Source organism: Nannospalax galili, unplaced genomic scaffold (genome assembly GCF_000622305.1).
Source record: "Nannospalax galili isolate Female #2095 unplaced genomic scaffold, S.galili_v1.0 scaffold161, whole genome shotgun sequence".
In the NCBI taxonomy this organism is placed as follows: Eukaryota; Metazoa; Chordata; class Mammalia; order Rodentia; family Spalacidae; genus Nannospalax; species Nannospalax galili.
The window spans coordinates 4,583,943-4,608,524 of NW_008348586.1; the positions used below are offsets into that span (position 1 = coordinate 4,583,943).

General features: G+C 40.7%; 1 protein-coding gene across 8 annotated transcripts in view; it reads right to left on the reverse strand.

The window, feature by feature from the left end:
• Positions 1 to 24,582, reverse strand: part of Cfap43 (cilia and flagella associated protein 43) — a 100,521-nt gene that overhangs the window by 59,412 nt on the left and 16,527 nt on the right. For all 8 annotated transcript variants that reach the window (XM_029569665.1, XM_029569669.1, XM_029569666.1 and 5 more), the window contains 4 exons: positions 18,885 to 19,044; positions 14,891 to 14,961; positions 11,808 to 11,939; positions 8,772 to 8,888 (listed from right to left, as the gene is read on the reverse strand). In XM_029569665.1, coding sequence (XP_029425525.1) covers positions 8,772 to 8,888; positions 11,808 to 11,939; positions 14,891 to 14,961; positions 18,885 to 19,044 — 480 coding nt within the window. The remainder of the gene's footprint in view (positions 1 to 8,771; positions 8,889 to 11,807; positions 11,940 to 14,890; positions 14,962 to 18,884; positions 19,045 to 24,582) is intronic.

The window sequence follows — 24,582 nt, forward strand, 5'->3', positions numbered from 1 at the left end:
CCACACCCCTGGCAACCACTCATTTCACTGTCTCCATGGTTTTAGCCTCTGAAGAATATTGAATGGTTGGATTCATACAGCATGGAGCCTTAACACATGGGCTTTCTTCACTTACCACTATGCATTTAAGATTCCTCTAAATCCTTTAGTAGCCTGATAGCTTATTTTTCATTATTGAGTGATAGCACATTGTATGACAGCGCCATAGTCTATCCAGTCACCTATCAAAGGGCATCTCAGTTGTTTCTAAGTTTAGAGCATTTTGGATAAAGCTGGTATGAACATTCACTTGCAGTTTTTTTTTTTTGTTTTTTTTTCGGCTGTCCTGGAACTCACTATGTAGACTAGGCTGGCCTTGAACTCACAGAGATCCGCCTTAAAGGCGTGCGCCACCACACCCGGCTCACTTGTAGTTTTATTTTTGGATAGGATGATGTTTTTAATTCCCTTGGATAATACGTAGACGTATAGCCGTTAGAGCATATGGTGTGTGTTTAGCTTAGTAAGAAACTGCCAAACCACCTTCCAAACTGGCTACACCGTGAGCAAAGATGAGCATTTCTGTTGCTCTGCAGCACCAGCTCTCAGTGTTTCCTAGACATTCCAGCGGATGGATGGTGATGGCATCTCACTGCCTCAGCACGCAGTTTCCTAAGGATGAATCTTTCCTGCATCTTTTCACACACTCATTTCCACCTGTGTGTCTCCTTTAGCAGGGCTGTATCCACACTTTCTCTGTTTCTGACTGAGGTTGTTCATTTTCTCGCTGTGGTGCCGTAAGTGTTCTCTGTGTCTTTTGGAGGCTAGTTCTTCATTAGCTGTACTTGTTGGGGGGATTGTTTTTCTTTCAGTCTCAACTTCATCTTTTCATTCTCCTCAAAATTTTAAAAAATTTATTTTTACATTTTATGTGCATGAGTGTTTTGCCCACATGTATGTAAGTACATCCATATCCATGTTGTGCAAGGCCATGGAGGCCAGAAGGTAACAGATCCTCTGGAACCCGAGTTATATTTAAAATAAAAATAAGGGCATGGAACTTAGGGCCCTGTATATGTTAGGCAAGCCATGTACCTCTGATAAAATTAAACATTTATTTTTAATTTTTATTTATTTTTTAAAAATATTTTACTTATTTTTATGTGTATGTGTGTATTTCCTGCATGTAAGTAAGTGCACCTGTGTCATGCAATGCCAGCAGAGGACAGAAGAGACTGTCGGGTCCCCTGGGACTGGAGTTACGGACAGTCGTTAGCTGTCATATGGATGCTGGGATTCGAACCCGGGTCTTCTGCAAGAACAGTCAGTTCTTAACCATTGAGCCATCTCTCTAGCCCCTTTAATTTTTATTTTTTATGTGTATGAGTGCTTTGCCTGCATGTATGGAAGTGCACCTGTGTTGTACCATGCTTGCAGAGGCCAGAAGAGGGGGTCAGATTCCCTGGAACTGAAGTATGCTGTTATGGTTGCTAGCTGCCATGTGGGTGTTGGGAACCAAACCCAGGTCCTCTGCAATATCAGCCAGTGCTCTTCACTGCTGAGTCACCCCTCCAAGCCCCTAGATTAAAATTTAAAATTATATTTTCTGTGTGTGTGTGTGTGTGTGTGTGTGTGTGTGTGTATGTATACATGAGTGCCACACTGGGTACATGCATGAGGAGGTCAGAGAACAACTGCAGGAGTCCATTCTCTCTCCCATGTGGGTCCTCGGGCTTGAACTTGGGTGTTCGTATGTGGAGGTAAGCGCCTTTGCCCACTAAGCCAAATTGCCAGTCCTAAAATTTTTTTTTGTATGTAGATGTCTAGCTATTTCAGCACCATTTGTTGGAAAGATTGTAATATTTTCACTGCATTGTCTTTGCCCTTTTGTCAAAGATCAGTTACTGTGTTGGGTATGGTAGTGTTTACCTATAATCTCAGCAACTTGGGGGAAGTATGAAGCAATACTGCATGTTCAAGACTAGCTTGGGCGACTCAGCAAGACCTTGTCTTAAAATAAAGTTAAAAAAAAAAAAAACAAAAACAAAAAGATCAGTTGACTATATTTATGTGGGTTTATCTGGGGGTTTTGTTTTCTGCTCCGTTCATCTGTTTGTTTATTCTTTCATGAAAGCCAGGCTTTGTCATTCCAGCTTTGCACTAAGTCTTGAAGTCAGAAGGCATTGGCCTTGGTTGTGTTTCTTTCTCACTATTGTGCTGATATTTTCTTCAATGGGGTATTGAATTTTTTTCAGTGCTATACAGATTTTAGAACCAGCTAATCAATTTTCACTGATATTTTGATTGGAATTAACACTGTCTATAGACCAAATTGGGAAGAACTGACATCTTAACAATATTGAATCTTCCTGTCTATGGCAGGGTAATATCTCCCCATCTGTTAAGGTATTTTTGGAGTTCCTTTGTCAGATTTTGAAGTTTTTCTCATATAGAGCATATCTCATTTGTTAGATTTATATCTGGTTCATTTTATTGGTGCTAATGTAAATGGTATTGTGTTTTTTATTTCAAATTCCAGTTGTTCATTACTGGTATAGAAGAAAATGATTGGTATTTTTGCATGTTGAACTTTTATCCTGTAGTCTTGCTATGATTACTTAGTTCCAGGAGTGTTTTTTGATTATGATTTTTTTCTACATTAGCAAACATGTCATCTGAGAACAGAGACAGTTTTAGTCCTTCCTTCCCAGTCTGTACACCTTTTACTCATTTTTGTCTTATTGTATAAATTTGGACTTCCAGAATGATATTAAATAGTAATTTGAATGATTAAGCAAGGTGTCAGTTATCAGTATATTTTGTAGAAATTCTTTATCAAGATAAACATCTCTAGACTTCATTTTCTGAGTATTCTTATTATAAATAGGTAACAGATATCATCAAATGCTTTTCTTCAGTTAACTCATATGATAATGATCTTTCTTCTCTAGCCTGATGATGTTTAGCCTTGATATGATAGATTACAATCACCGTTGTTTTTTTATGTGAAATCAGCATTGCATGCCTGAAATAAATCATCTTTGGTCATGGTATGTAATTGGTTTTCTATGTTGCTCATATTTTGTTGAGGATTTTTGCCTGTGTAATTATGAGAGATACTGGGTAGTTCATTTGTGTTTAGCATTCCTTTTGCTTCTAATTTTTGAAAGGCACTGTGAAGAACTGGTATTATTTCTCCCTTAAATATTTAGCAGAATTTAATGGAGAACCACCTGGGCCTCACTTTTGGAATATTATTAATTATTGATTCAATTGCTTTGACATAAGCCCATTCAGACTATCTTTCTTTGAATGTGGGTTTTGGCAGACAGTGCAAAAGAATTGGTCTGTTGAAGCTAAGTTCTTTAATTTGTGGGTATAGAATCATTCATAATATTCTTTTATTTTCTAATACTTGTGGGGAGCCACGTGTGGTGGTATATACCTTCAATCCCAGCACTGGGAGGTGGTGGTGGTGGCTAAAGCAGGATTACAAGTTCAAAGTTAGTTTGGGCCATGTAATGAGATTGTCTCAAAAAAAAAAAAAAAAAAAAAAAAAAAAAAACCAAACCAACATCACACACACACACACACACACACACACACACACGGGCCATAGTTGGGAAGAACCTTTTATTTCTGGCTTTAATAATTTTCTTTAGGACTGAGCTGGTCAGTAACTCAGGGTCCTCCTGCGATAGCCTTCCAAGTATCAGGAATGTGTAGCTGTGTCCAGCTGATTTTAGTAATTTGTATCTTTCTTCCTTCTAGAGATTTATCAATTTTATTGATTTTTTTTAAAGACTCAGATTTTGGGTTCATTTTTTTGGATTGATAGCCTACTTGTAGTTTCATTGGTTTCTGCTCTAATTTATGACACTTTTTTTTTGCTTCCTTTTTGTTTATTTAGTTGGTTTGTTTTATGGACTTTTTTTTTGAGTATGTCAGGTTGGCCTTGAATTTAGAATCCTTCTGCCTCAACCTCCTGAGTGCTGAGATTACAGTTTTGTAGCACCACATCCAGATTATTTCTTTTTCTGCTTATTTTGGGTTTAATTGCCCTTCTTTTAATTAGCTGAAGTGACAGCTTAGGTTGTTAGTTTAGCTCCTTTTCCTTTTCTGATAAAGGCTTCCAATGTGATGAATTTCTCCCTGAATATTGCCTTCATTATACACTGTAAATTTGTTGATGCATTTTGTTTTGAATTTATTGAAAAAATTTAATTTCTCCTAAGTATGCCTCTTTGAACCATTGTGTTGCTTAATCTCCAAGTATTTGGGGGATTTCCAATTACTTTTTTATTATTGACTTTGTGTGTGTGTGTGTGTGTGTGTGTGTCTGTGTGTGTGTGTCTGTGTGTCTGTGTCTGTGTCTGTGTGTTGCTGGGGACTGAAGCCATGACCTCACATATTCTAGTCAAGCACTTTATCGCTGTGTGACATCTCCAGCCCCTTGACTTCTAAATTAACTCCATGTCTCCTGACATCATGCTTTGTATGAATCCTTTTCTTCCAAATTTGCTCAGGTGTTTTCTGGCCAAGAATGTGATCTATCTCTAATGTCCCACGAGAGCTCAAGGAGAGTATGTATGTGCTGTTTTTGGGTGAAGCCTCCTTAGATGTTCACTGTGTCCAGCTGGTGATGCAGTAAAGACTGACTGTAGCCATACTAATTTTGACCTTTGACCTACTAGATTCATCTCTCTGAAGGCTTTAACATTTTTTTAAAAAAATTTATTATTTAAAAAAATTTTATGTGTATGCATGTATTGCCTGCATGTAGGTATGTGCACCTGTGTCGTGTAGTGCCAGCAGAGGACAGAAGAGGCTATTGGATCCCTTGGAACTGGAGCTATAGACAGTTGTTAGCTGCCAGGCGGGTGCTGGGATTAGAACCCAGGTCTTCTGCAAGAACAACTGCTGAGCCATCTCTCCAGCCCCAGCTTTAACACTTCTAATAAACCAACTCTACTGGCACAGAATCCCCTCAATTTTCATTTGTCTGAAAGGGTATTTCTCCTTTATCTTTAATGGATAAATCACTGAATACAGAATTCAAGCTAGTAGAATTTGTTTCCCTTACAAGCCTTTAAATATCATTTCACTTTTTAAAATGTGTCTGTGTGTACATGTGTGTGTGACATGCACGTGTGTGTGTGTGTGTGTGTGTCTGTATTTGTGTCTGTGAGTCTGTGTGTGTACGCACATGCACATTTGGAGGCCAGAGGTCAACCATGGGTATCAGCCTCAGGAACAATGTCCACTACCTTTGAGACAGAGTCTCTCATTCTGGAGGTCACCCATTAGGCTAGATTGGCTGACCAGTGAGTCCTGTCTCCACCTCCCCAGCACATGCCACCGTGTCTGGCATTTTTACATGGGTTCTGGGGATTAAACTTGAGGTACAACCCCCAAGCCATCACTTCACTCTTTAAAAATTTTTAGTGTAAAAATAAGAACAACAAATTTTATATTTTCATATATATATATATCTCACTGTACTTGGCTCATATGCACTCTTTATTAACTGTCCTTACTGGTCCCCTTCCTCTCCCTTCTGATTCCACATTATCTATCTATCTATCTATCTATCTATCTATCTATCTATCTATCATCTATCTTATATCTGCCTATGTATGTATGTATGTATGTATCTATCTATGTATCTATCTGTCATTTATCTGCCTATCTATCTATCTATGTATCTATCTATCTATCTATCTATCATCTATATATCCATCCATCTATATACTATCCATGTATAATCTATCTACCTATCTACCTATCTATTTAACCATGTATATCCATCTGTCATCTATCTACTCATCTATCCATCTATGTATTATCTATGTATCTACCCATCTATTCACCTATCATCTTTTTTTTGTTTTGTTTTTTTGAGACAGGAACAATGTCTGTAGCCCCAGCTGGCCTGGAACTCACTACGTAGACCAGGTTGGACTTGAACTCACAGAGATCTGCCTGCCTCTGCCTCCCAAGTGCTGGGATTAAAGGCGTGAGCCACCACGCCTGGCTGTTCTTTTTTAAAAAGAAATTTTATTATTTTCATTTTTTATGTGTAGGAGTGTATTGTCTGCATGTATGTGAGTGCACCTGTATCATGCAATGCTGTGGAGGTCAGAAGAGGGCTTCGGATTCCCCTGGACTGGAGTTAAGAACAATTCGTAGCTGCCATGTGGATGCTGGGAATCGAACCTGGGTCCTCTGGAAGAGCAGTCAGTGCTCTTAACCACTGAGCCATCTCTCCAGCCCCAACAGTTGGTGTTCTTAACCACTGAGCCATTTCTTCAGCCGCACAAGAACTCTATTTTCCAGGTTTACTTCACTCTTGCTTGCATGCTTTCAGAAGAAAAGTCCAATGTAATTCTTACCCCTGATCCTCTATAGGTAAGGTGCTCTACTTCCCTCAGGCTTCTCTCTCAACTTCATTTTTGATACTCTCCAGGTTGAATATAATATCTATATGAATATAACTTTGCTATCTGCCATGCTAGGTGTTTTCTGTGCCCCTCGGATCTGTGTCTTGGCATCTGTCATTACTTTTGGAAAATGCTCAGCCATCATTACTGTAAACATTTCTCTGTCCCTTCTCTATTCTGGCCTTCTCATTGTGCATATGCTGTATTTTGTAATTATCCTGAGACTGTTGATTTTCTTTTTTTTCTCTTTACATTTCAAGTTTGGAAGTTGTTGTTGATATTTCTTTATGCTTATTGATTCCTTCCTCAGCCATACTCACTCTACTGATGAGACATCAAAGTTACCTTTGTTTGTTTATACCGCGTTATTTCTAGTGCTTCCTTGTTATTCTTTATACAATCTGTCTACTTATTTTTATATTTTTATGTGCATTTTGCCTGCAAGTTAAGTGCATCACGCAGTCCCTGGAGAGGCCAGAAGAGGGTGTCGGATCTCTGGAACTGGAGTTATAGATGGGTGTTAGCCATTCTTCGGGTGCTGGGAACTAAACCCAGGTCCTTTGCAGTAACAGCCAAGTGCCCTTAAGTGCTGAGCCATCTCTCTAGCTCCCTCATTTTAATACTTTCTAATTATCTTATCTCCACTTGTTTTTTGTGGTTTGTTTTTTGTTTTGTTTTGAGACAGGGTCTCCCTGTAGTCCCAGCTGGCCTTGAACTCACAGAGATTCGCCTGCCTCTGCCCCAGTGCTGGGATTAAAGAGTGCGACACCACGCCCAGCAGATCTCCACTTTTAAAACCCACTTATTTTTGTGTGTGGTTCACTTTTTCCCTAGGAGCCATCAGCGTATTATTCACACTTAGTTTAAATTCCTGATTTGATAATCTTAGTGTCTCTATCATATTTGAGTTTTGCTTTTGCTGTATCTCTTTAAACGTGCTTGGTCTATCTCTTTACATGCCTTGTCATTTTTGTTGCTGTTATTGAAAACTGTAAAGGAGGTAAATTGGCATCATGGTGAAGTTTTATGCTTATGTGTTTGGGAGTTTGGTTCTGTTACTGTTTGTTACAGCTTTAAGTGTCAGAAGCTAACGCATCTTCTGCTGTTCTTGTCTCTGGGCTTCTCCAGAGTCTGCTTAGAGAAGGTCTGAAATGGGCAGCTAGATGTCAGTCACCCCCGCCCCCCAACCCCACCACTGGCCCCAGCCGTGGTTTCTGCTTCTGGTAAGGTGTGCTTCTTTGTATCTTCCTGTCTGTCTCTAACTGTGGGGTATTGTTTTACCTTATGACCTCAATCCTCCGAACTTTTTCTTCCTGCTGTTAGGATGAAAGCAATGATTTCTAAATAATTTATATACTGAATTAGAAACCAAATGTATATCTATTTGTCTACTTTTTTGAAAAATAGGATGAGAATGATAATTTTCAAGAACTTTACACACTGAATTAGAAACCATAAGTATATCTATTTGTCCACTTTTTTGAAAAATAACTTTTCTCAATATAAACTGAATGTTTAAAATGACTGCAATACAATATAATTTAAATTCTATTTTTTGGGTACAATGGAGTAAGCTAAAAATGGGAATCAAATATCTAATTCCTAAACATGAGAGTCTCTGTAGAATTTTATTGAGTTGAAACAGCCATGAGAATAGGCATTTTCCTCTCAGAGAACATTTGGAGGAAAAAAAATAACCAGAACATCAAAATCAGAAAAAAACTAAATGTCATCTATTCCATAGCCTCTGTATATTTTATATTTTAGAATATTCAAAATCTTAGTGTTCTTCTTGATCAATTATAAATATCAAATGTGTTTCTTGAGATCAACAGAAGGCAAATATTAAGAGCCCGGAGAAGGAATGCATGGTTCGAAGCACGCAGGCCGATTGGTTTTTTCCTTTCTAGGTAGACTGAATTCACATTTTATGCATGGCAACAATTTCATTTTCATCCTTGGGTAATGCTGCTGTTTCAGTCTGAAAGGGGGTAAACATTAATCGCTTACTATGTTTTGAGTCTTCAGCAATGAATGGGTTTAAAGATGTGGTTTGCAGAGCTTGGGTGGTGAATATAAGATTGATGGCTTCAAAGATCTCAATTGCTTTGGCTGTTTTGAGAAGATAATATTGTGAAATCACAATATGATGACATCATCTTTATTAAGGAGTAGATAAGATGATGGAAGGGCTTAGCATCTCCACCCTCAACCTCAAAGGCACTCTCTGTGTCTTGCTTGTATTACTGTGCACATGAACTTCTAAAGATATCCAGTTACATATAGATAGAAATTTCGATCTTGAAACACCACATCTTTTAATCCTACTGTCCCCAGTAGACTATTTCTTACCAGGAAGTATTTGTTTCCAGGTGTGACAAAGTCAATTGCCTGAAATTTCCCATCACAAGCATCCAGGATTTTATCTAAAGCTGGCTCCTCACCAAATGTGTAGCTATAAACAGACCCCTAAAAAATACACACAAATATATACACAAAGAAAAAAAATGTTACAATTATTGCACATGCAGGTCAACAAATACTTGTTCAATACCCACTTTTAGTGGCACACTGTTAGGGACAAGGAGTTGAGAAGTCACAGATTTCAACAGGGCCCTGGCCTTGAGGAACTTACAACTTATAAGTCTTATTTATTACTTTAAATGAGTGAATGACTCAACAAATCAATAAATACAGGAAGAGACAAGAGTATAGGAGAAAGGCCAAGGATGGGATGTGGAGTCTACATCATGAGAGGTCATTTAGAGCACGGCATCTTTGGCTTTCACTCATGAGAAATCCCACTGTGGGTCACTGTGGGTCCTAGTTTGCTGGCCTCTGCACTACAGGAAAGATTCCCTCCCTCCCTCTTTCCCCCCTCTCTCCCTTTCTCCCTTCCTTTCTTCCTTCTTTTTTTTTCAGACAGGGTCTTTTTTTTTTTTTTTGGTCTTTTTGACAGGGTCTCCCTATAGCCCGAGTTGTCCTGGAACTCACTATGTAGACCTGGCTGGCCTTGAACTCACAGAACTCCACCTGCCTCTGCCTCCCAAGTGCTGGGACTACAGGCGTGAGCCACCATGCCCGGCTGATAGGGTCTTTTTATATAGCCCAGACTGGCACTGAACTCCCAATTCTCCTGCCTTAGCTTTTTGAGTTCTGAGATTATAAATGTGTACCCCCATGCATGGCACCACTATTTCTTACTTATAATACTGTCACATAAAAGTCCAGGTATATATTTAACTGCTTGCTTTGTTATTGTTTTGAGATGGGGTCTCACATAGCCTATGCAGTCCTCACAGTTAGCTATGTAGCTGAGGATGGCCCTGAACTCCTGATCACCTTTCCTCTGCTTCTTAAGTAGGGGGCTCACAGGCGTATGCTGCCACACCTGGCTTGAAATTTCTTTGTAATTTCTTATAGTTTTTCTTTTCTCTTAAAATTGATGAAATTTTTAAATTTTAGTCTTTTTTTTTTTCCAAGAATTTCATCTTGGGAGCTGTAAGTGTGGCTTGTGTTCCCTCTTGGGGTTTACTAGACCTCTTAAATATGTAAATTCATCTCTTTATTCATTTCTGTAAAGTTACAAGTTAATATCTCTTGGACCATTACCTCTGCCACACCCTCAGTGCTCCTAGGACTCCAACCTGGCATCACCTATCCTTCCTCCTGTGCCTTCTTCCATTTTGCTTCTTCGGCCAACATGCTTAACAATCTTTTCTGATTCATCCTCTAGCTTATCAATGATCTCTTTAGCTATGCCAGATCTTTTGTCAGATATGTTCACTTAATGTTGTCTTTGTTGGTTTTTTTTTTTTTTCGGTTTTTAGTAGTTTTCTTTGGAGCCTTTCTTTTTCTGTTAGGATACTTTTCAAAATAGTTTCTTGTTCTCCATAGATTTTTTAAAAATATATTTTATTTATTATTTCAATTTTTTGTGTATGAGTGTATTGCCTCCATGTAAGTGAGTGCACCCGGGTCGTGCAATGCCGCAGAGGTCAGAAGAGGGCTTCAAATTCCCCTGGAACTGGAGTTAAGGACGGTTCATAGCCGCCATGTGGGTGCTGGGAATCAAACCTGGGTCCTCTGCAAGAGCAATCAGTAACCGTTCTTAACTGCTGAGACATCTCTCTTGCCCCTGCATAGATATTTTTAGTTTATCATTTATTTATAAAAACATAGCACTGTTGTTTTGACGCTAGCAATTTTCTCAAATTTAAAACAAAAAGATTAGCCAGGTGTAGTGGTATACACCTTTAGTTCCAGCACTCAGGAGGCAGAGGCAGGTGAATCTCTGTGGGCTCAAGGCCAACCTGGTCTACATAGTAAGTTCCAGGCCAGCCCAATTACATGGAGACCTTGTCTCTAGAAGACTCCCCCCCAAAACAAAACCACTAAAAGATTAAACTTTATATATAACCTATCCAATGTTGTTGCATAACAATATAAATGACTGCTACTCTTGACCTCTGAGGGTCATTTTATTAATTAGTAATCTTTCTAACTGTATAATCCAGAGAGTCATTTGTTTTAAGCCTACATTGATTCTCAACCTTCTTCTCTCCCAGAACTCCTATTTTCCTAAGAGAACCACCCGTACTACCAATCATAGACACATATTGGTGACATAATTGGCCATGTGGACTATAACCGCAGTCCAAGGGTAGACATGTGACTTGGGCCTAGCCAGTGAGAGCTTAGGCTTCTGATCGGAATGATTGATATAGGAGTAGACAGTGACTAAGTTAGTCCATGGGTCTATACTCTGGGACATTTTTTTCCAGTTGATAAATTTCTTCCAAAGTCACCAAGGGGACAGAAATATAAGCTGGAATTGCAGAAAACTCATAACACCAGGAAGGGACAAGTCTGCAAGAAAACTGAGGCAGCAAAGGGGAAATAGAGCCAGGATACATGGCAGACAAAGCCCAGTGGGATCGTGGAAGCCCCTGGGTTAAGGTTCACTCTTTGTGCTTTTGGTATTTATATAGAAACAAGCATCTATTTGCTATTTAGGCCTTTATTTAGAGTAATTTTTCATTTGCAATAGAAAGAGGCTCAACCAGAAGAAAATCATTATACAACATACTCTGTTCTTCATTCTTTTTTTTTTTTAATGTATATGGAGTGTATTGCTTGCATGTATGTAAGTGCACACATGTCATGCAGTGCCCAAGGAGGTCAGAAGAGGGTGTTGAATTCCCCTGGAACTGGAATTACGGATGGTTGTTAGTGGCCATGTGGGTGCTGGGAATTGAGTCCAGGTCCTCTGCAAGAGCAGTCAGTGTTAATTGCTGAGCCATCTCTCCAGACCCTGTTCTTTATTCTTATCATGCAATGATAATAGTGTCTGAAAATTTATATATAAAAAATCACCATCTAACATACCGTGTCAGTTTGAATCAGCAACATTTTGTAACTGGGAGAAAACAGCAAAGAAAACACTGGTTCTTCAACCTCGAGAATAATCTTTACTTGGTACTTTAAATCTTTAATAATAAAAGAGTATATAATGCCATCCTACAAACCAAACACAATGAGATAAAGTCAGGCTCTGCTGATGTACAGTACACTTTTCCCATCAGATGAGTCTAGGCTCAGGAATTACTGCTTACCCTTTTCTTAGGATCACCATTTATGTTTACATCATGTGAAGTGCACTGTTCTTTCATCCTTACTTAGCAACTTTTAACAATGTTCCTAGGTCAGCCTCAATTTTGTCTCTTTTGTGACACATTTTTCAATTACCTAAAATTTTTACTGGTCAGTCCTTCTTTAAAAAATGTTTTATTTATTATTTTTATTTTATGTGTATGAGTATATTGCTTGCATGTATGTAAGTGCACCCATGTCATGCAATGTCCATGGAGGTCAGAAGAGGGTGTCGGATGCACTGAAATTGGAGTCATGGACAGTTGTTAGCCACCATGTGGCTGCTGGGAACTGAACCTGGGTCTGTTGCAAGAGCAGCCAGTGCTCTTAACCACTGAGCCATCTTTCCATCCTGTCATTCCTTTCTTTGAACGTGTCTCTGGCATCTACCATCACCCCATGGTCTTCACTATGCAGGATGAATGGGGCAGGGTCTGTGTGGCTTATAAATATCCTTATTTCAAAGGATACCAGCCCTAAGTGTGTTCTTTAACCATTAACATGAACATTTCTTATCCATCTATGTGACCCAAAGGCAGGAATGTGTCTTTTAATTCCTGCGTCTCCTCTTCTCCAGTTCCTTCTACAGTACTAGAACACGTGAGGTGTTCAAAAAAAATTGAGCTGGTCACAAAGAAACAGTTTTCCAGGTGGCTGGGAACTTGCTCATATGAACTTAGAGCAATGGTGACAGCATGCACAAGACCCATGCAAGCTCAAACCAGACAAAAACCCAGCATAGAAGTGGGGAGATGGGTAAGAAGCCCCAGCCATAGCTGAGGAACTTTTGGCATCCCATGGCTATTGGGAAAGGGAGAGTTGGTTTTCTTTAAGGGACTGACTCTAAATAGGTTGGCCAGGCTCCAGAGGATGGACTCACACCAAGGGATATTTGGAGACACAACTTGGTTTGATAGGCCTTAACATATATGATAGAATACATGAAATCCCATGTGGGGCATATGGGAGTGCAGATAGGGGAGGGAGTCTGAATATGATCAAGATGTATGAAATTCACAAAAATTCAATTTAAAAAAATTTTTAAAAAATGAGCTGGTCAACTGGTTGCTTGTAAAATAAGCTAATTTAACTACTCTCAAGAAGAATTTGAGTTATTTTTATGATAGTGAAGAGGTTTTGGGGGAAGGTGTTCATCATTTTCTAGGTTGGACTCCATTATAACCAAGAGCGGAGAGATGCTGGATTTATTTATTTATTTAATATTTTATTTATTTTGTTTTATGTGTATGAGTGTATTGCCTGCATGTATGTAAGTGCACCTGTGCTGTGCAATGCCCGCAGAGGTCAGAAGAGGGCATTGGATCCCCCGGAACTAGAGTTATGGATGGTTGTTAGCTGCCATGTGAGTGCTGGGGATTGAACCTGGGTCCTCTGCAAGAGTAGTCAGTGCTCTTAACTGCTGGGCCCTCTCTCCAGTCCCCAATTTTTATTATTTTAAAAATTATGTGTGTATGTGTATGTTTCTGTGTGAATTTTGTCCATGTGAGTGCAGTACCTGTATAAGCCAGAAGAGGGCAGTGCATCCCCTAGAGCTGGAGTTAAGGCAGTTGCCAGCTGCCTGCTGAGGGTGCCTGGATCCTCAACAAGGCAGCACACACTCTTAACTGCTGAGCCATCTCTCCAGCCCCAAGATACTGGATTTCTATGGTTGGGACTTGGGTGTTGGTGAGACATGTAAAGTGTTTTCTCTAAGCTCATCATCTTTCTCAGTCTCTTGCCAGAGCAAATGCTATAATCATTTCTTACGTTAAAAAAAACACTGTGGTTGGCCTTGAAGAAAACAAAAGTCTCTGAGGCCACCAAGGGCGACAATGTAGTAAAGAGGGGGTCATAGTGCAGTGCAAAGTGAAGGGAGGGAAATGCAAGCTGGGTTCCTGATGGCTTTTGCTGGGTGGAACTACAACTTTCATCCTGATGGCATGGCCTGCCTGACCCAGGGTAATCTGGCAGTGAAGAGACAAAGCTAACAACAGACTAGGGACAGTTTTGACTAGACTTGAGATTTTAGTGTAATCTGGCTACAAATGTTAACATGAATGACACTGATTAAAACTGCATGGAAACATGATCTGACTCCATTTCAAACCTCCTAGAGCAGAAGGCAGGTTCACTTGCTGGTTACTGTAAAAAGACTCGATAGCTCCATCTGCATAACGAGAACATCAAACTGCTATCTGACAAGGTCATTGTAAGGATCAATAAGAGTATGTAAATGCACCCATGTCATGCAATGTCCTTGGAGGTCAGAAGAGGGTGTCGGATGCACTGAAATTGGAGTCATGCCACTTAGCATGGTGCCTGGTACACAATGTGGCTAAGTAAATCAGCCCAAGTAAACGGAAATTAGTAATACTAAATCTAATTATCAACAGTAACAGTTTGACATGTCAGCTAAACGGTCATGCTTAAGACCCTACCCTGAAACTTAGATAAAAGATCCAAGTTCGCATCTGACAACCTAATACATTATTGTAGAAATAGTGGGAATGGAATTGGGGTGCAGACATCGGGTATTTTTTCCCTGGACAGGAGGGGACAGCAGTAGATTTTTAAAAAATCTATTTTTGTTTATTTGTGACAACACAGACATATAATTCATTACCTGTCTTTGCTGTTTTTGTATGTCACTGAAAAATTTCACAATAAAATCATTTTTATCATAGCATTCAACAAAGAAACCATTTTAATTACCAATCTGAAAAAGCTTGACAGGCCAATTTGGCTCTTAATGGTAAATGGTGTGAGTAGGAAGTGTGTTTTTTCATGAAACAGTAATTTTGGAAAATAAAATACATTACAATTCCAGAAGTAAGTAGACCATCCTTCTGATATACCATGCTGACTGGACTGATAAGCGGGGCTACATTGTCTGAAAAAGCAAAAAAGAAGGTAAAGTAGACAGCACACAGCAATTGAACAAGGAAGAGTAAAAGCTGCTTAGCAAGGACTAGCTGCAGAAGTCAAACAAATTGTGTTGTAGTCTACATCACCAGATCCAGGTAACGGGTATGAGAGAATTATATAATAAATATATTTCTTTTTTCAGAAAAGCTTTGTCAGAAGTTTGGGCATTACACAACAAATCAAAACTATATTTTTACTGAGCTATATACTTAAGATTGATGCGCCTTATGGTATGTAAATTGGTATCAATAAATAAAGCACAATAGAGAAAAAGAAAGTGAAGAAAGTTGTATAAGAACACTTATTATTAATAAAATATTGTCCTTGGGGGGAAAATAATCAACCATGTTACCTTTATTTAAAACATTTTATTTATTATTTTTATTTTATGTGTATGTGTATATTGCCTGCATGTAGGTAAGAGCACCCGTGTCATGCAATGCCCGGGGAGGACAGAAGAGGCTGTCGGATCCCCTCAGACTGGAGTTTTACAGACAGTTGTTAGCTGCCATGTGGGTGCTGGGATTTGAAATCGGGTTTCCTGCAAGAACAACCAGTGTTCTTAACTGCTGAGCCATCTCTCCAGCCCCCATGTTACCTTTTTGTGTGGACAAACTGTGAGAACTATAGAGGTGACTCAGAGGGCATCCACCCCATTATTCCTGCATAACACTTGCCTGACATTTTGTTGCTTGCTGGGAAGTGTACTGTCCTTTCCGTCAATCATCACTCAGCTCCCAGCAGTCCCTTCTGCAACCCAATTGCCTCTGGAGTCTGGCTTCTTATGGCTCCTGACCATATTTTATTAATAATAAATGTTCTTACATAACTTTCTTCACTTTTTTTTCTCTACTGTGCTTTATTGATATCAACTTACATGCCATGAAATGCATCAATCTTGACAGATTCTCCCTGTCCTGAACTGTGGCTAAATTAACCTGTGAAAGCACAATTATGACTGAGGTACAGCCTCACTTGGGGGATTTTGGTGTCTTCCTATCAGTCCCTTTGGCTACAATTATTTATCTACTTGACTTTAATAAAAGAGTGTGTATTTGTCATATATGTACTTTGCTTAGTGTCTTTCATATTATAATGGAACTTGAAAAATATATATTTGGCCTTGTCTTTCACATTATAATGGCACCTGAAAAATATATATTTTGCCTTTTTTTTGGAAACAAGATCGGTCTTAGGTAGCCTGGAATGGTCTCAAACTCTTATTCCACCAGCCTCAGGCTCCTGAGTACTGAGATTACAGGCATGTGCCACCACACCCAATTGATAAATATGTATTTGAAAGCATCTATAAAAGAAATAATATATAGGAAGGAAATTATGAACAATATAAAGACATGTAATTAAGTCCTAAATCATATAACATATATTAGAAGTGTGATAGGCATTTGGAAGTGAGAGGCATTGTTTTATAATTCATTCTGCAAGTACATGGAGGGGCCACTTGATTTGGCTGTGATATCTGGGATTAGAAAGAACCAAAGAGGGGCTGGAGAGATGGCTCAGCAGTGAAGAGCACTGGTGGTTCTTGCAGAAGACTTGGGTTTGAATCCCAGCACCCACATGGTGGCTAACAACTGTCTATAACTTCAGTTCCAGGGAATCCAATGTCTTCTTCTGACCTCCGTGGGCACTGCACAACACGGGTGCAGTTACACACATGCAGGCATAGCACTCATACACATAAAATAAAAATAAATAAAAGAGCCCCACCCAAAAATGAAGCTCTGAATAACTTCAGTAAGTTGATGACTAATGGGAAAGACAGGCTCGTGATCCACTGTGAAAACACAGGGCGAGGCTCTAACTAAGGAATAGAACCCATGGAAGTCCAGTGTGGGCACCTCATGTGCCTGAAGGTTGGGGTGGGGCTTGGGAAAGGTCCACGCAGAGGTAGACAAGGGAGAGAGAGACTTCGTTGCCAAAGGTAACTACAAAAGACAACTGACAGGTTAGCACAGGGATGAGCAGAAATTTTAACAGGTTCAAGCAGGAGGGCCTGAAACTGGAGGGCACAGAAAGAGGCTTGCTCTTAGAGAGCATCCAGGCTCCTAGGGAGGAGCAGACCTGGAGGGGCAGTCACAGTAGGGGCAGGCAGGGAAGAAAGCTTTTCCAGGGAAGTGTGAGTCAGAGATTGAGATGGGCTGGTATCTGAGCTGGACACTGGAGAGGGAAAGTGGTCAGGGAATGAGCTAGCAGTCACATCTGTGAAATGTCAGGAAGAAACATTGGCTAGAGAGGACTCATCTTGGGGGATCCTAGGATCCTAGGATCAGAGAAAGGCAGGCTTGACTTCAAGGCAGCATAGACCTTGTGCTGAGTGTTAAACACAGCCTTTGAAACGGCAGTTTGACGAGATTCAGCTGCCTGCTTTGGGTTAGGTGTAGATTAAGGTCAGTGAAGGTCCGAGGTTCTTGCACAAATCTGAGTGTAAACAGTGATAGGGATTAGGAAGTGCATGGGGCAGGTTTGAGTAGCTTATCCTGGAGAGGTTCCCTCCTCAGAGTCCACACCTTGGGTGGGTTTTGGTTCTTGTGATACGGGTCCTACCCTGGCCATAGCTGATGCGACCAAGAATGGGTACTGGGTGTAATGGAGAATTTATCCTTCCTCTTTGAAATTATAACCAAACCACACAAAAGAGAATTTTCAATATGGAAGTTATGAAGCAACATGGCCATCAGCACAGAGAATGAGGCTGAAAGGATGTGGAGCAGGAAAGAGCATGACTAGCTAGCTAAGAGGATTAGAAAAGGTCGGGAGATAAGAATTGAACTCCGAGGCCTTATTCCCTTGATTTAGGTGTCAGTCCCACAGTTTATATGAATCTGTGCTTTTTATTTTATATTTGTTTATTTTTTGTGTGTGTGTATGTTTTTTTTTTAACATTTATTTATTTTTTGTGGGGGGTGATGCACATCACCCTATGGAAGTCAGAGGACAACTTGTAGGAGTTGGTTCTCTCCTTCCATTGTGAAGTTCTCAGTGATCAAACTCAGTTTATCAAGTTTGCTAACAAGTATTAGAGTTCCAAAACACAGCAGCCCTCTCTGTATCCAACAGGGTCTCATGGACCTCGCAAGCCCCTGAGAAAAGGGAACCAAGTTGATAAGCACCCTGGTCTTTGAAGTCAAGGGAAGCAGACTCTTCTAAAAGGCAGCCTGACTTTCCTTTGATCTCCGAAGACAAGATAAGCAGATGCCACCTTTTAACCAGAGACTTCAGGACCCGCTTTAGTACAGCAGCTTTTCCCTTATCTTAAGAGGACAAAATTAAACACTTCCTGACCCAATCCTGGCTGGCAGACAGAAGGGAGTGGGTTTACAAGCCCCCACCCCTAATTTTTTCCAAAAAACTTACTGCCTTCTGCACCTCCCAAAGCCCCCCAATAAAAGCCCCAGCTCACAATCTGTGGGCTGACATTTTCCCTTCCCGGAAGGGAGCATGTCCCGTGGGAAATAAAACTCTATACCGCTGAGAGTTTTATCTGTGTCTTGGTGCTTTCTCCCAATCAACCCTATTAGTCTTTTGGCTACTTTTACCTAGCAATGAGTACATTTATGTGCTGAGCCATCTTGCTGGCCCATGAGCGTATTTTTCTTAACCTCATATGTGATAGAGATACAGGTTTATCTTTTTGAGGTGTTATGAGGATTTCATGACATGTACATTAAAGTGACAGTGGGACACCAAGAGCTCAGTAAGCAGTAGTTAGCCACAAGGAATATCCACAGGCCTTGGTAAACTAGAGGATAAAACTGAAGCAGGACCAAGGCTGTCTGTAAGAAAGGGAGAAACCATGTTGGAAGGGCATGCAAATCTAACCCCTTGGCTATACTTGGGGGATTATGAGGTAGAGCAATTTCTCACCTGGACATGTTATCTCCTCTCTCTTTTGAATCACAGTCACCTTCAAGGTTTCTGCATTAATCATTAAAATGTGGCCCTCTTCACAGCCAACATACAGGTCACTTGTTGGAGTCCAGCAATGCATAGTGGGGTGAAGCAATGGGTATGTATCATCTTTTGGCTTTGGGACGAGAATAAAGCCTGTGTTAAGACAGCACTCATGGTAAAGAAGCACAGAAACACTCACCAATGTTGGGGGACCCTGCTGCTAAGGTTGTAGTTCTCCATGTCTAGATAGCTCTAAGGGGCTCAGTGCTATATCAAAGGACTCCCTTTCTCAGCCAGGGGGAGGGTCCTGCTCTCTGCCTGACTTACCTGGAAAGTGCCACCAAGCATGGATGCCTGACCTTATTTGGAACATGACCTTTGGCATAGTTACCTGCAATAAAACCCCCAGGTTTTTTCTATATGATAATTAGGCATTGCCCTATAGTCGGATGATAGGATCCCCCTACCACATGTAAATAAAGCATACTATGAGCACCTATCAGCTGAGGCTTTGGCTGCTGCCTCCACACTTTATTTTCCCTAACCCCCACTGAATAAACAGAGCTGTTTCACTGAGTCTGGAGCTGTATCACTGAATCTGCCTCCCTGAAAGGCTTTCTTCCGTCAGCGCTCACTGGCTGTCCTGACCCGTTTGTCGCTTCTGCTCCCTTTGTTCTCGTGGATCGGTGGCCAAGGACCCACCCATGAGGGGAGAGAGAGACACCACACACCAACAAAGAAAAACCAATGCTCATGGCCACCTGTAGGAATGACTTTAACAATAATCCAGACTAATGACTTTTAATTAACCACAGCAAAATCACAGGGGCTCTTATGTCTGTGACCTGGGCACCTGATCTTGTTTCCTTGGCAACCTCAATTTGGTGCTCCGCCTCAAAAGAAAATGAATGAATGTGGTAGTTTGAGAATTAGCATATCAAAGTGCTGAAAATGCACACAGTGAAACTGGAGAAGGATGACTGACCTTGGATGAATGAGATATCTTAGAACTAGGGATGAAAGGGCCAATGGTCTGTTAAGATTAGGGTGGAGCTAAATTTTACTTTCTGAATGAAGCAGGAGAAACTGTTTTGAATAAAAATTATGGGTGGGGTCTGACTCAAGGACAGAGTTCCAAGAATAGAGTTCCGAAGGCAGTTTCATTCACACAGTTCCAATAGATATCTGTGGGAATGGGTATCCTCTAAGTTTGGGTCTGTTCTTAAAAATGAAATTTAAGAGTCAGGCTTTTTGATCAGGTAATTGTAATGTTGGCATGGTAACACTGCAGCCACCCATAAATGCATTGGTTTTTTACTTGCCAGCATCAAAGTGAATTCTTCCTCAAACCATTTTTCTCTATTTTATTTCATTACGGAAAGCTAAGGATTCCTGCTAATGCATTCAGAGCTTTGTTCTCACAGGTTCTCATTAGAATTTGGATTAACATCTTATTAACTACTTCTTAGTGGCTCCGATTGGGATCTTGAAACCTTGTCTGGCTAAAAACACCCCTTTGCAGGGAAGATTTTTTAAGTTAATAATTAATTATGTGTTATTGATGTCTATGTGTATGAGTGTTTTGCCTGCCTGTATGTAAGTGCACTATGTGTGGGCAATACCTGCAGAGGCTAGAAAAGGGTGTCAGATCCCCTGGAAGCGCGGTTACAGATGGTTGTTAGCTGCCGTGTGGGCGTTGGGAATCCAACCTTGGTCCTCTGCAAGAGCAGGCAGTGCTCTACTGCTGAGCCATCTCACCAGCCCAGCAGGGAAGATTTTTATTAGCATTCCTCCTTTCTGATCCTCCAGGGGTCACTGTTTGAAGGTGGCTTGGAGCCTCTGGCTTTCACAGGAACTGAGAGGACCCTTGGCCTGAGTCTGTGGCTTCTCTAATTTGGTTTGTGAGACAGCCCATGTGACTTTGATTCCATAGAAGGAGAAACAGAAAATCTGTGGAATGTACTTAGAAGGAAAGTTGACTTTGGGCACTGAAAACAGTTTGGATGAAGTTGAAAAGCAAATTAATTTTTCTGTAAAGGACTAGGGAGTGGATATTTTAAGTTTTGTGGACCATATTATGTCATATATCCTTCTTTCTTTTTTATGATCCTTAAAAAATATAAAAACCATTCTTAGGCTTGGTCACAAAAATAGATCATAATTTGTTTGACTTTGCCTTAGATGGTACCACTCAAATGTTCTGCCCCTAGCCTTAAGCACCCATGTCTGGCAAGGAGAGGCTGTCCCTTGTCAACATAGTGCCAGCCTCAAAGACCTCCTCGTAAGCCTTGAACAAACCACAGACTCTCTTTCCTGAAGCTCGGCCACTATCTTAGAAATGTCACCCCAGCACTAAATTTTGCATTCAGGATACTAGAATAGGACCCTCCATCCTTCCCTCTCTCTTCCTCTCTTTCTCCCCACTTTTCCCCTGCTCCCCTCTTCCCCTCCCTTTCATCCTTTCTGCAGGTCTCTTGCATGCTAAGCAAGCATGCTACCTCTGAGCTACAGCCCCACCTACTCCTAACTATTCAAACATACAAATGTACAAATGTGTGTGTGAGAGAGACAGAGACAGAGACAGAGAGACAGAGACAGAGAGACAGAGACAGAGAGAGGTTGAGTACTGAGCATTCGGCTAATCTAGACTTCTTAGACTTGTACCTTGTTTTCTTTAGGTACCTTATATCCATCGATACAGAAAACCCTTTCATTAAACTGTAGGCCAAATTACAGGACGTGTAGATTCTTTAAGAGCTCCACATTTATGTCCCTTTACTCACGTTTTCATTCATCTAACAAATGTTTATTGGGTGTTTAGTACTTTCCAGATGCTGTTCCAGGTATAGGCATATGGCAGTGAATGAAAGAGAGAGAAAAAATTCTCTACCCTTGAATGTTATTTCTAAACAAAACTGGTTGAACGCTGGAGAATGCCTTGAGGCAGATGGGAAACAGCAAACAGCTAGTAGACTTTTTCATATATGGCCTGCTCTACAGTTGGGGGTTTGGTGAATGGCACAGGTTCTCCCTAGTGGTAAGGGAATTGGGCTGGACATCCACAACAAGCAGTGTCTGAAATGAAGTGACTGCAATCAGCATCTCTACTGCCAAAAGAAAGGCTGAAAATTCACATGTGGAAACAGTGAATTCTCTTTCCTTTGCAGTGACTACAAGGCTGAATCTAGTTTCCAACAGGAGACTCTGGAAGGGCCTGCAGTGATGTCCCCTCCCCACCAGATGGGACACCCTGTCACAAAATGCCTTTTTTTTTTTTTTTTTTTTTTTTTTGTCTTTTTGAGACAGGGTCTCCCTGTAGCCCCAGCTCTCCTGGAACACCCTATGTAGACCAGGCTGGCCTCGAACTCACGAAGATCTGCCTGCCTCTGCCTCCCAAGGGCTGGGATTAAAGGCGTCCGCCACCATGCCTGGCCACAAGATGCCTTTTAAAACCTTTTTAGTGCTTTGAGAGGTGAAGCCAAGTTAAACATTAGCACTCGGCAGAAAAAGGAATGTTTACTTCAGCCATTCCAACACTGACAGTGCTGGCTGGATTTGTTGTTTCCTTCTAAATTAGATTTTCTTTCTCTATAATAATCACCAAGAGAAAAAAGCAAAAGTTAGAACAGATAGGACCAGGAGTACTGGGGGTGGGGGGGTATGGTGGGGCCTGAGGGGCTCAGCAGGGATAAGCCAGTTGTGCTGATGTGTGGTCAGAGTGCTGTGTATCCCATCTCTCTCCTCAACCACTCATCAGACAGGACATAAATGCTCAAAACACAGGCCCATGGGCCTTAAAGAAGTCTCATTCATCTGCAAAGTGAAAGCATGAGTTTTGTTTTTGTTTGTTTGTTTTTTAATGTACCATCAAAGTATCTTTATTTTTAGCTTAATCTTTATGGTATAAGCTACATAGGCATTCCTGTTCATAATTTTTTTTTCGGTCTTTTTGAGACAGGGTCTCCCTGTAGCCCCAGCTGTCCTGGAACTCACTATATAGACCAGGATGGCCTTGAACTCACAGAGATCCGCCTGCCTCTGCCTCCCGAGTGCTGGGATTAACGGCATGAGCCACCACGCCTGGTGCTCCTGTTCATAATTTTAATTGTTTAGACATGTGCTTCATGATCAGAAACTAAGCATGCTGTTTACTCCTCAACTGAGCGTGCTTAGGAATGGACCAGTCCCCTGTATGAATATGTGTAGGTTCCCTGAATAGAATCCTCATTCTTCCTTTGTTCAGGAGGGTGTTGGAAATAACTCCTGTGTTGTCCTTGTCTGCTATAGTTATAAATCTTTCCCACACTTTAAAAAAAAATTCTCTACCCTTATGGAGTGTATCTACTGATGAGGGGAACAAAGAGTGAAGCATAAGTTATGAAGTTAAATATATAGAATGCTATGTGCTGAAAAGCACGATGGAGAAAAGTACAGTCAGAACAGGTGTCATGGCTGGGAAACACTGTGAAGTATATAAACAGTCACTTTTCTAATTAAAACTCCCTGCTGTATGCAAGCCACTGTGCTGACAAATACTCAGTTGTTTGATAATAGATGTTGCTCTTTTAATTTACAAAAGGTCTGTAGATTCACAGTAGTGAGAAATGTAACACTGCCAAAGTGTTTCTACCAGATTCCCAATGGACCCAAGGTTGTTGCATGATGCATATTTATTTTTAAAAATATTTTATTTATTATTTTATCTTATGTGCATGAGTGTGTTCCCTGCACGTGTGTAAGTGCACCCATGCCATGCAATGCCCTTGGAGGTCAGAAGAGAGCATCAGATCCCCTGGAACTGGAGTTATGGACAGTTGTTAGCCACCATGTGGGTGCTAGGACTCAAACCTGGGTCCTCTGCAAGAGCAGTCAGCGCTCTTAACTGTTGAGCCATCTCTCCAGCCCCAAGATGCATATTTCAATAAATGCACACTGACTACTGGTTATAAAGCAGGCACTATATCCAGTCCTGAGGGATGCTTCTTAATGGGACAATCTATTTGGAGAAGTATTAATAGGTATTGGAATGAGACAACATAGCAGGTTAATGGCAGAGAGGGGTACTAGGGGCACAGCGGTGAAAAGGCAACAGGTGCTTCTTAGTGGAGGGAAGGCAGTGGGATGACGTTACCCTTCAGGGTCAACCCTGAAATAGAACTATGGCAGTAATCATACAGAGGAAGATGCATCGGGACCGTGTTTTAAAAGGATGGGTGACTTTTATTGTATGATTGGTCTACTTCTCACTTTTGCAAATGTGGAAAGTTAGAAAGGAAATACCTGATAACTACCTGGTCACTCCACCCTCCTCAAAGCAACACCACCTAAAGGGATTAAGCTGCTGCCATTAATGGCATCCCTGTGGGGACTGGCTGAGGTTTGACTCATGGAGAAAAAAGATATTTGCTGAATCACAATATTTTAAAACCCCTTGATTGTTTTGATGACATTTAACCTTAGACTACAAATCATAAAAAGACTCTAATTTGGCATAGCAGTGAATACATATATATATATATATATATATATAATTGCTTTTGAGAGAGGATCTCACTACATAGCCCAGGCTGGAGTGGAACTCTTGATCTTCCTGCCTCTGCCTCCTCAATGCTGGGATCACACCTGTGCTCAGCTCAAAAATCTTAAAAAAAAAAAAAAAAAAAACCCTCCC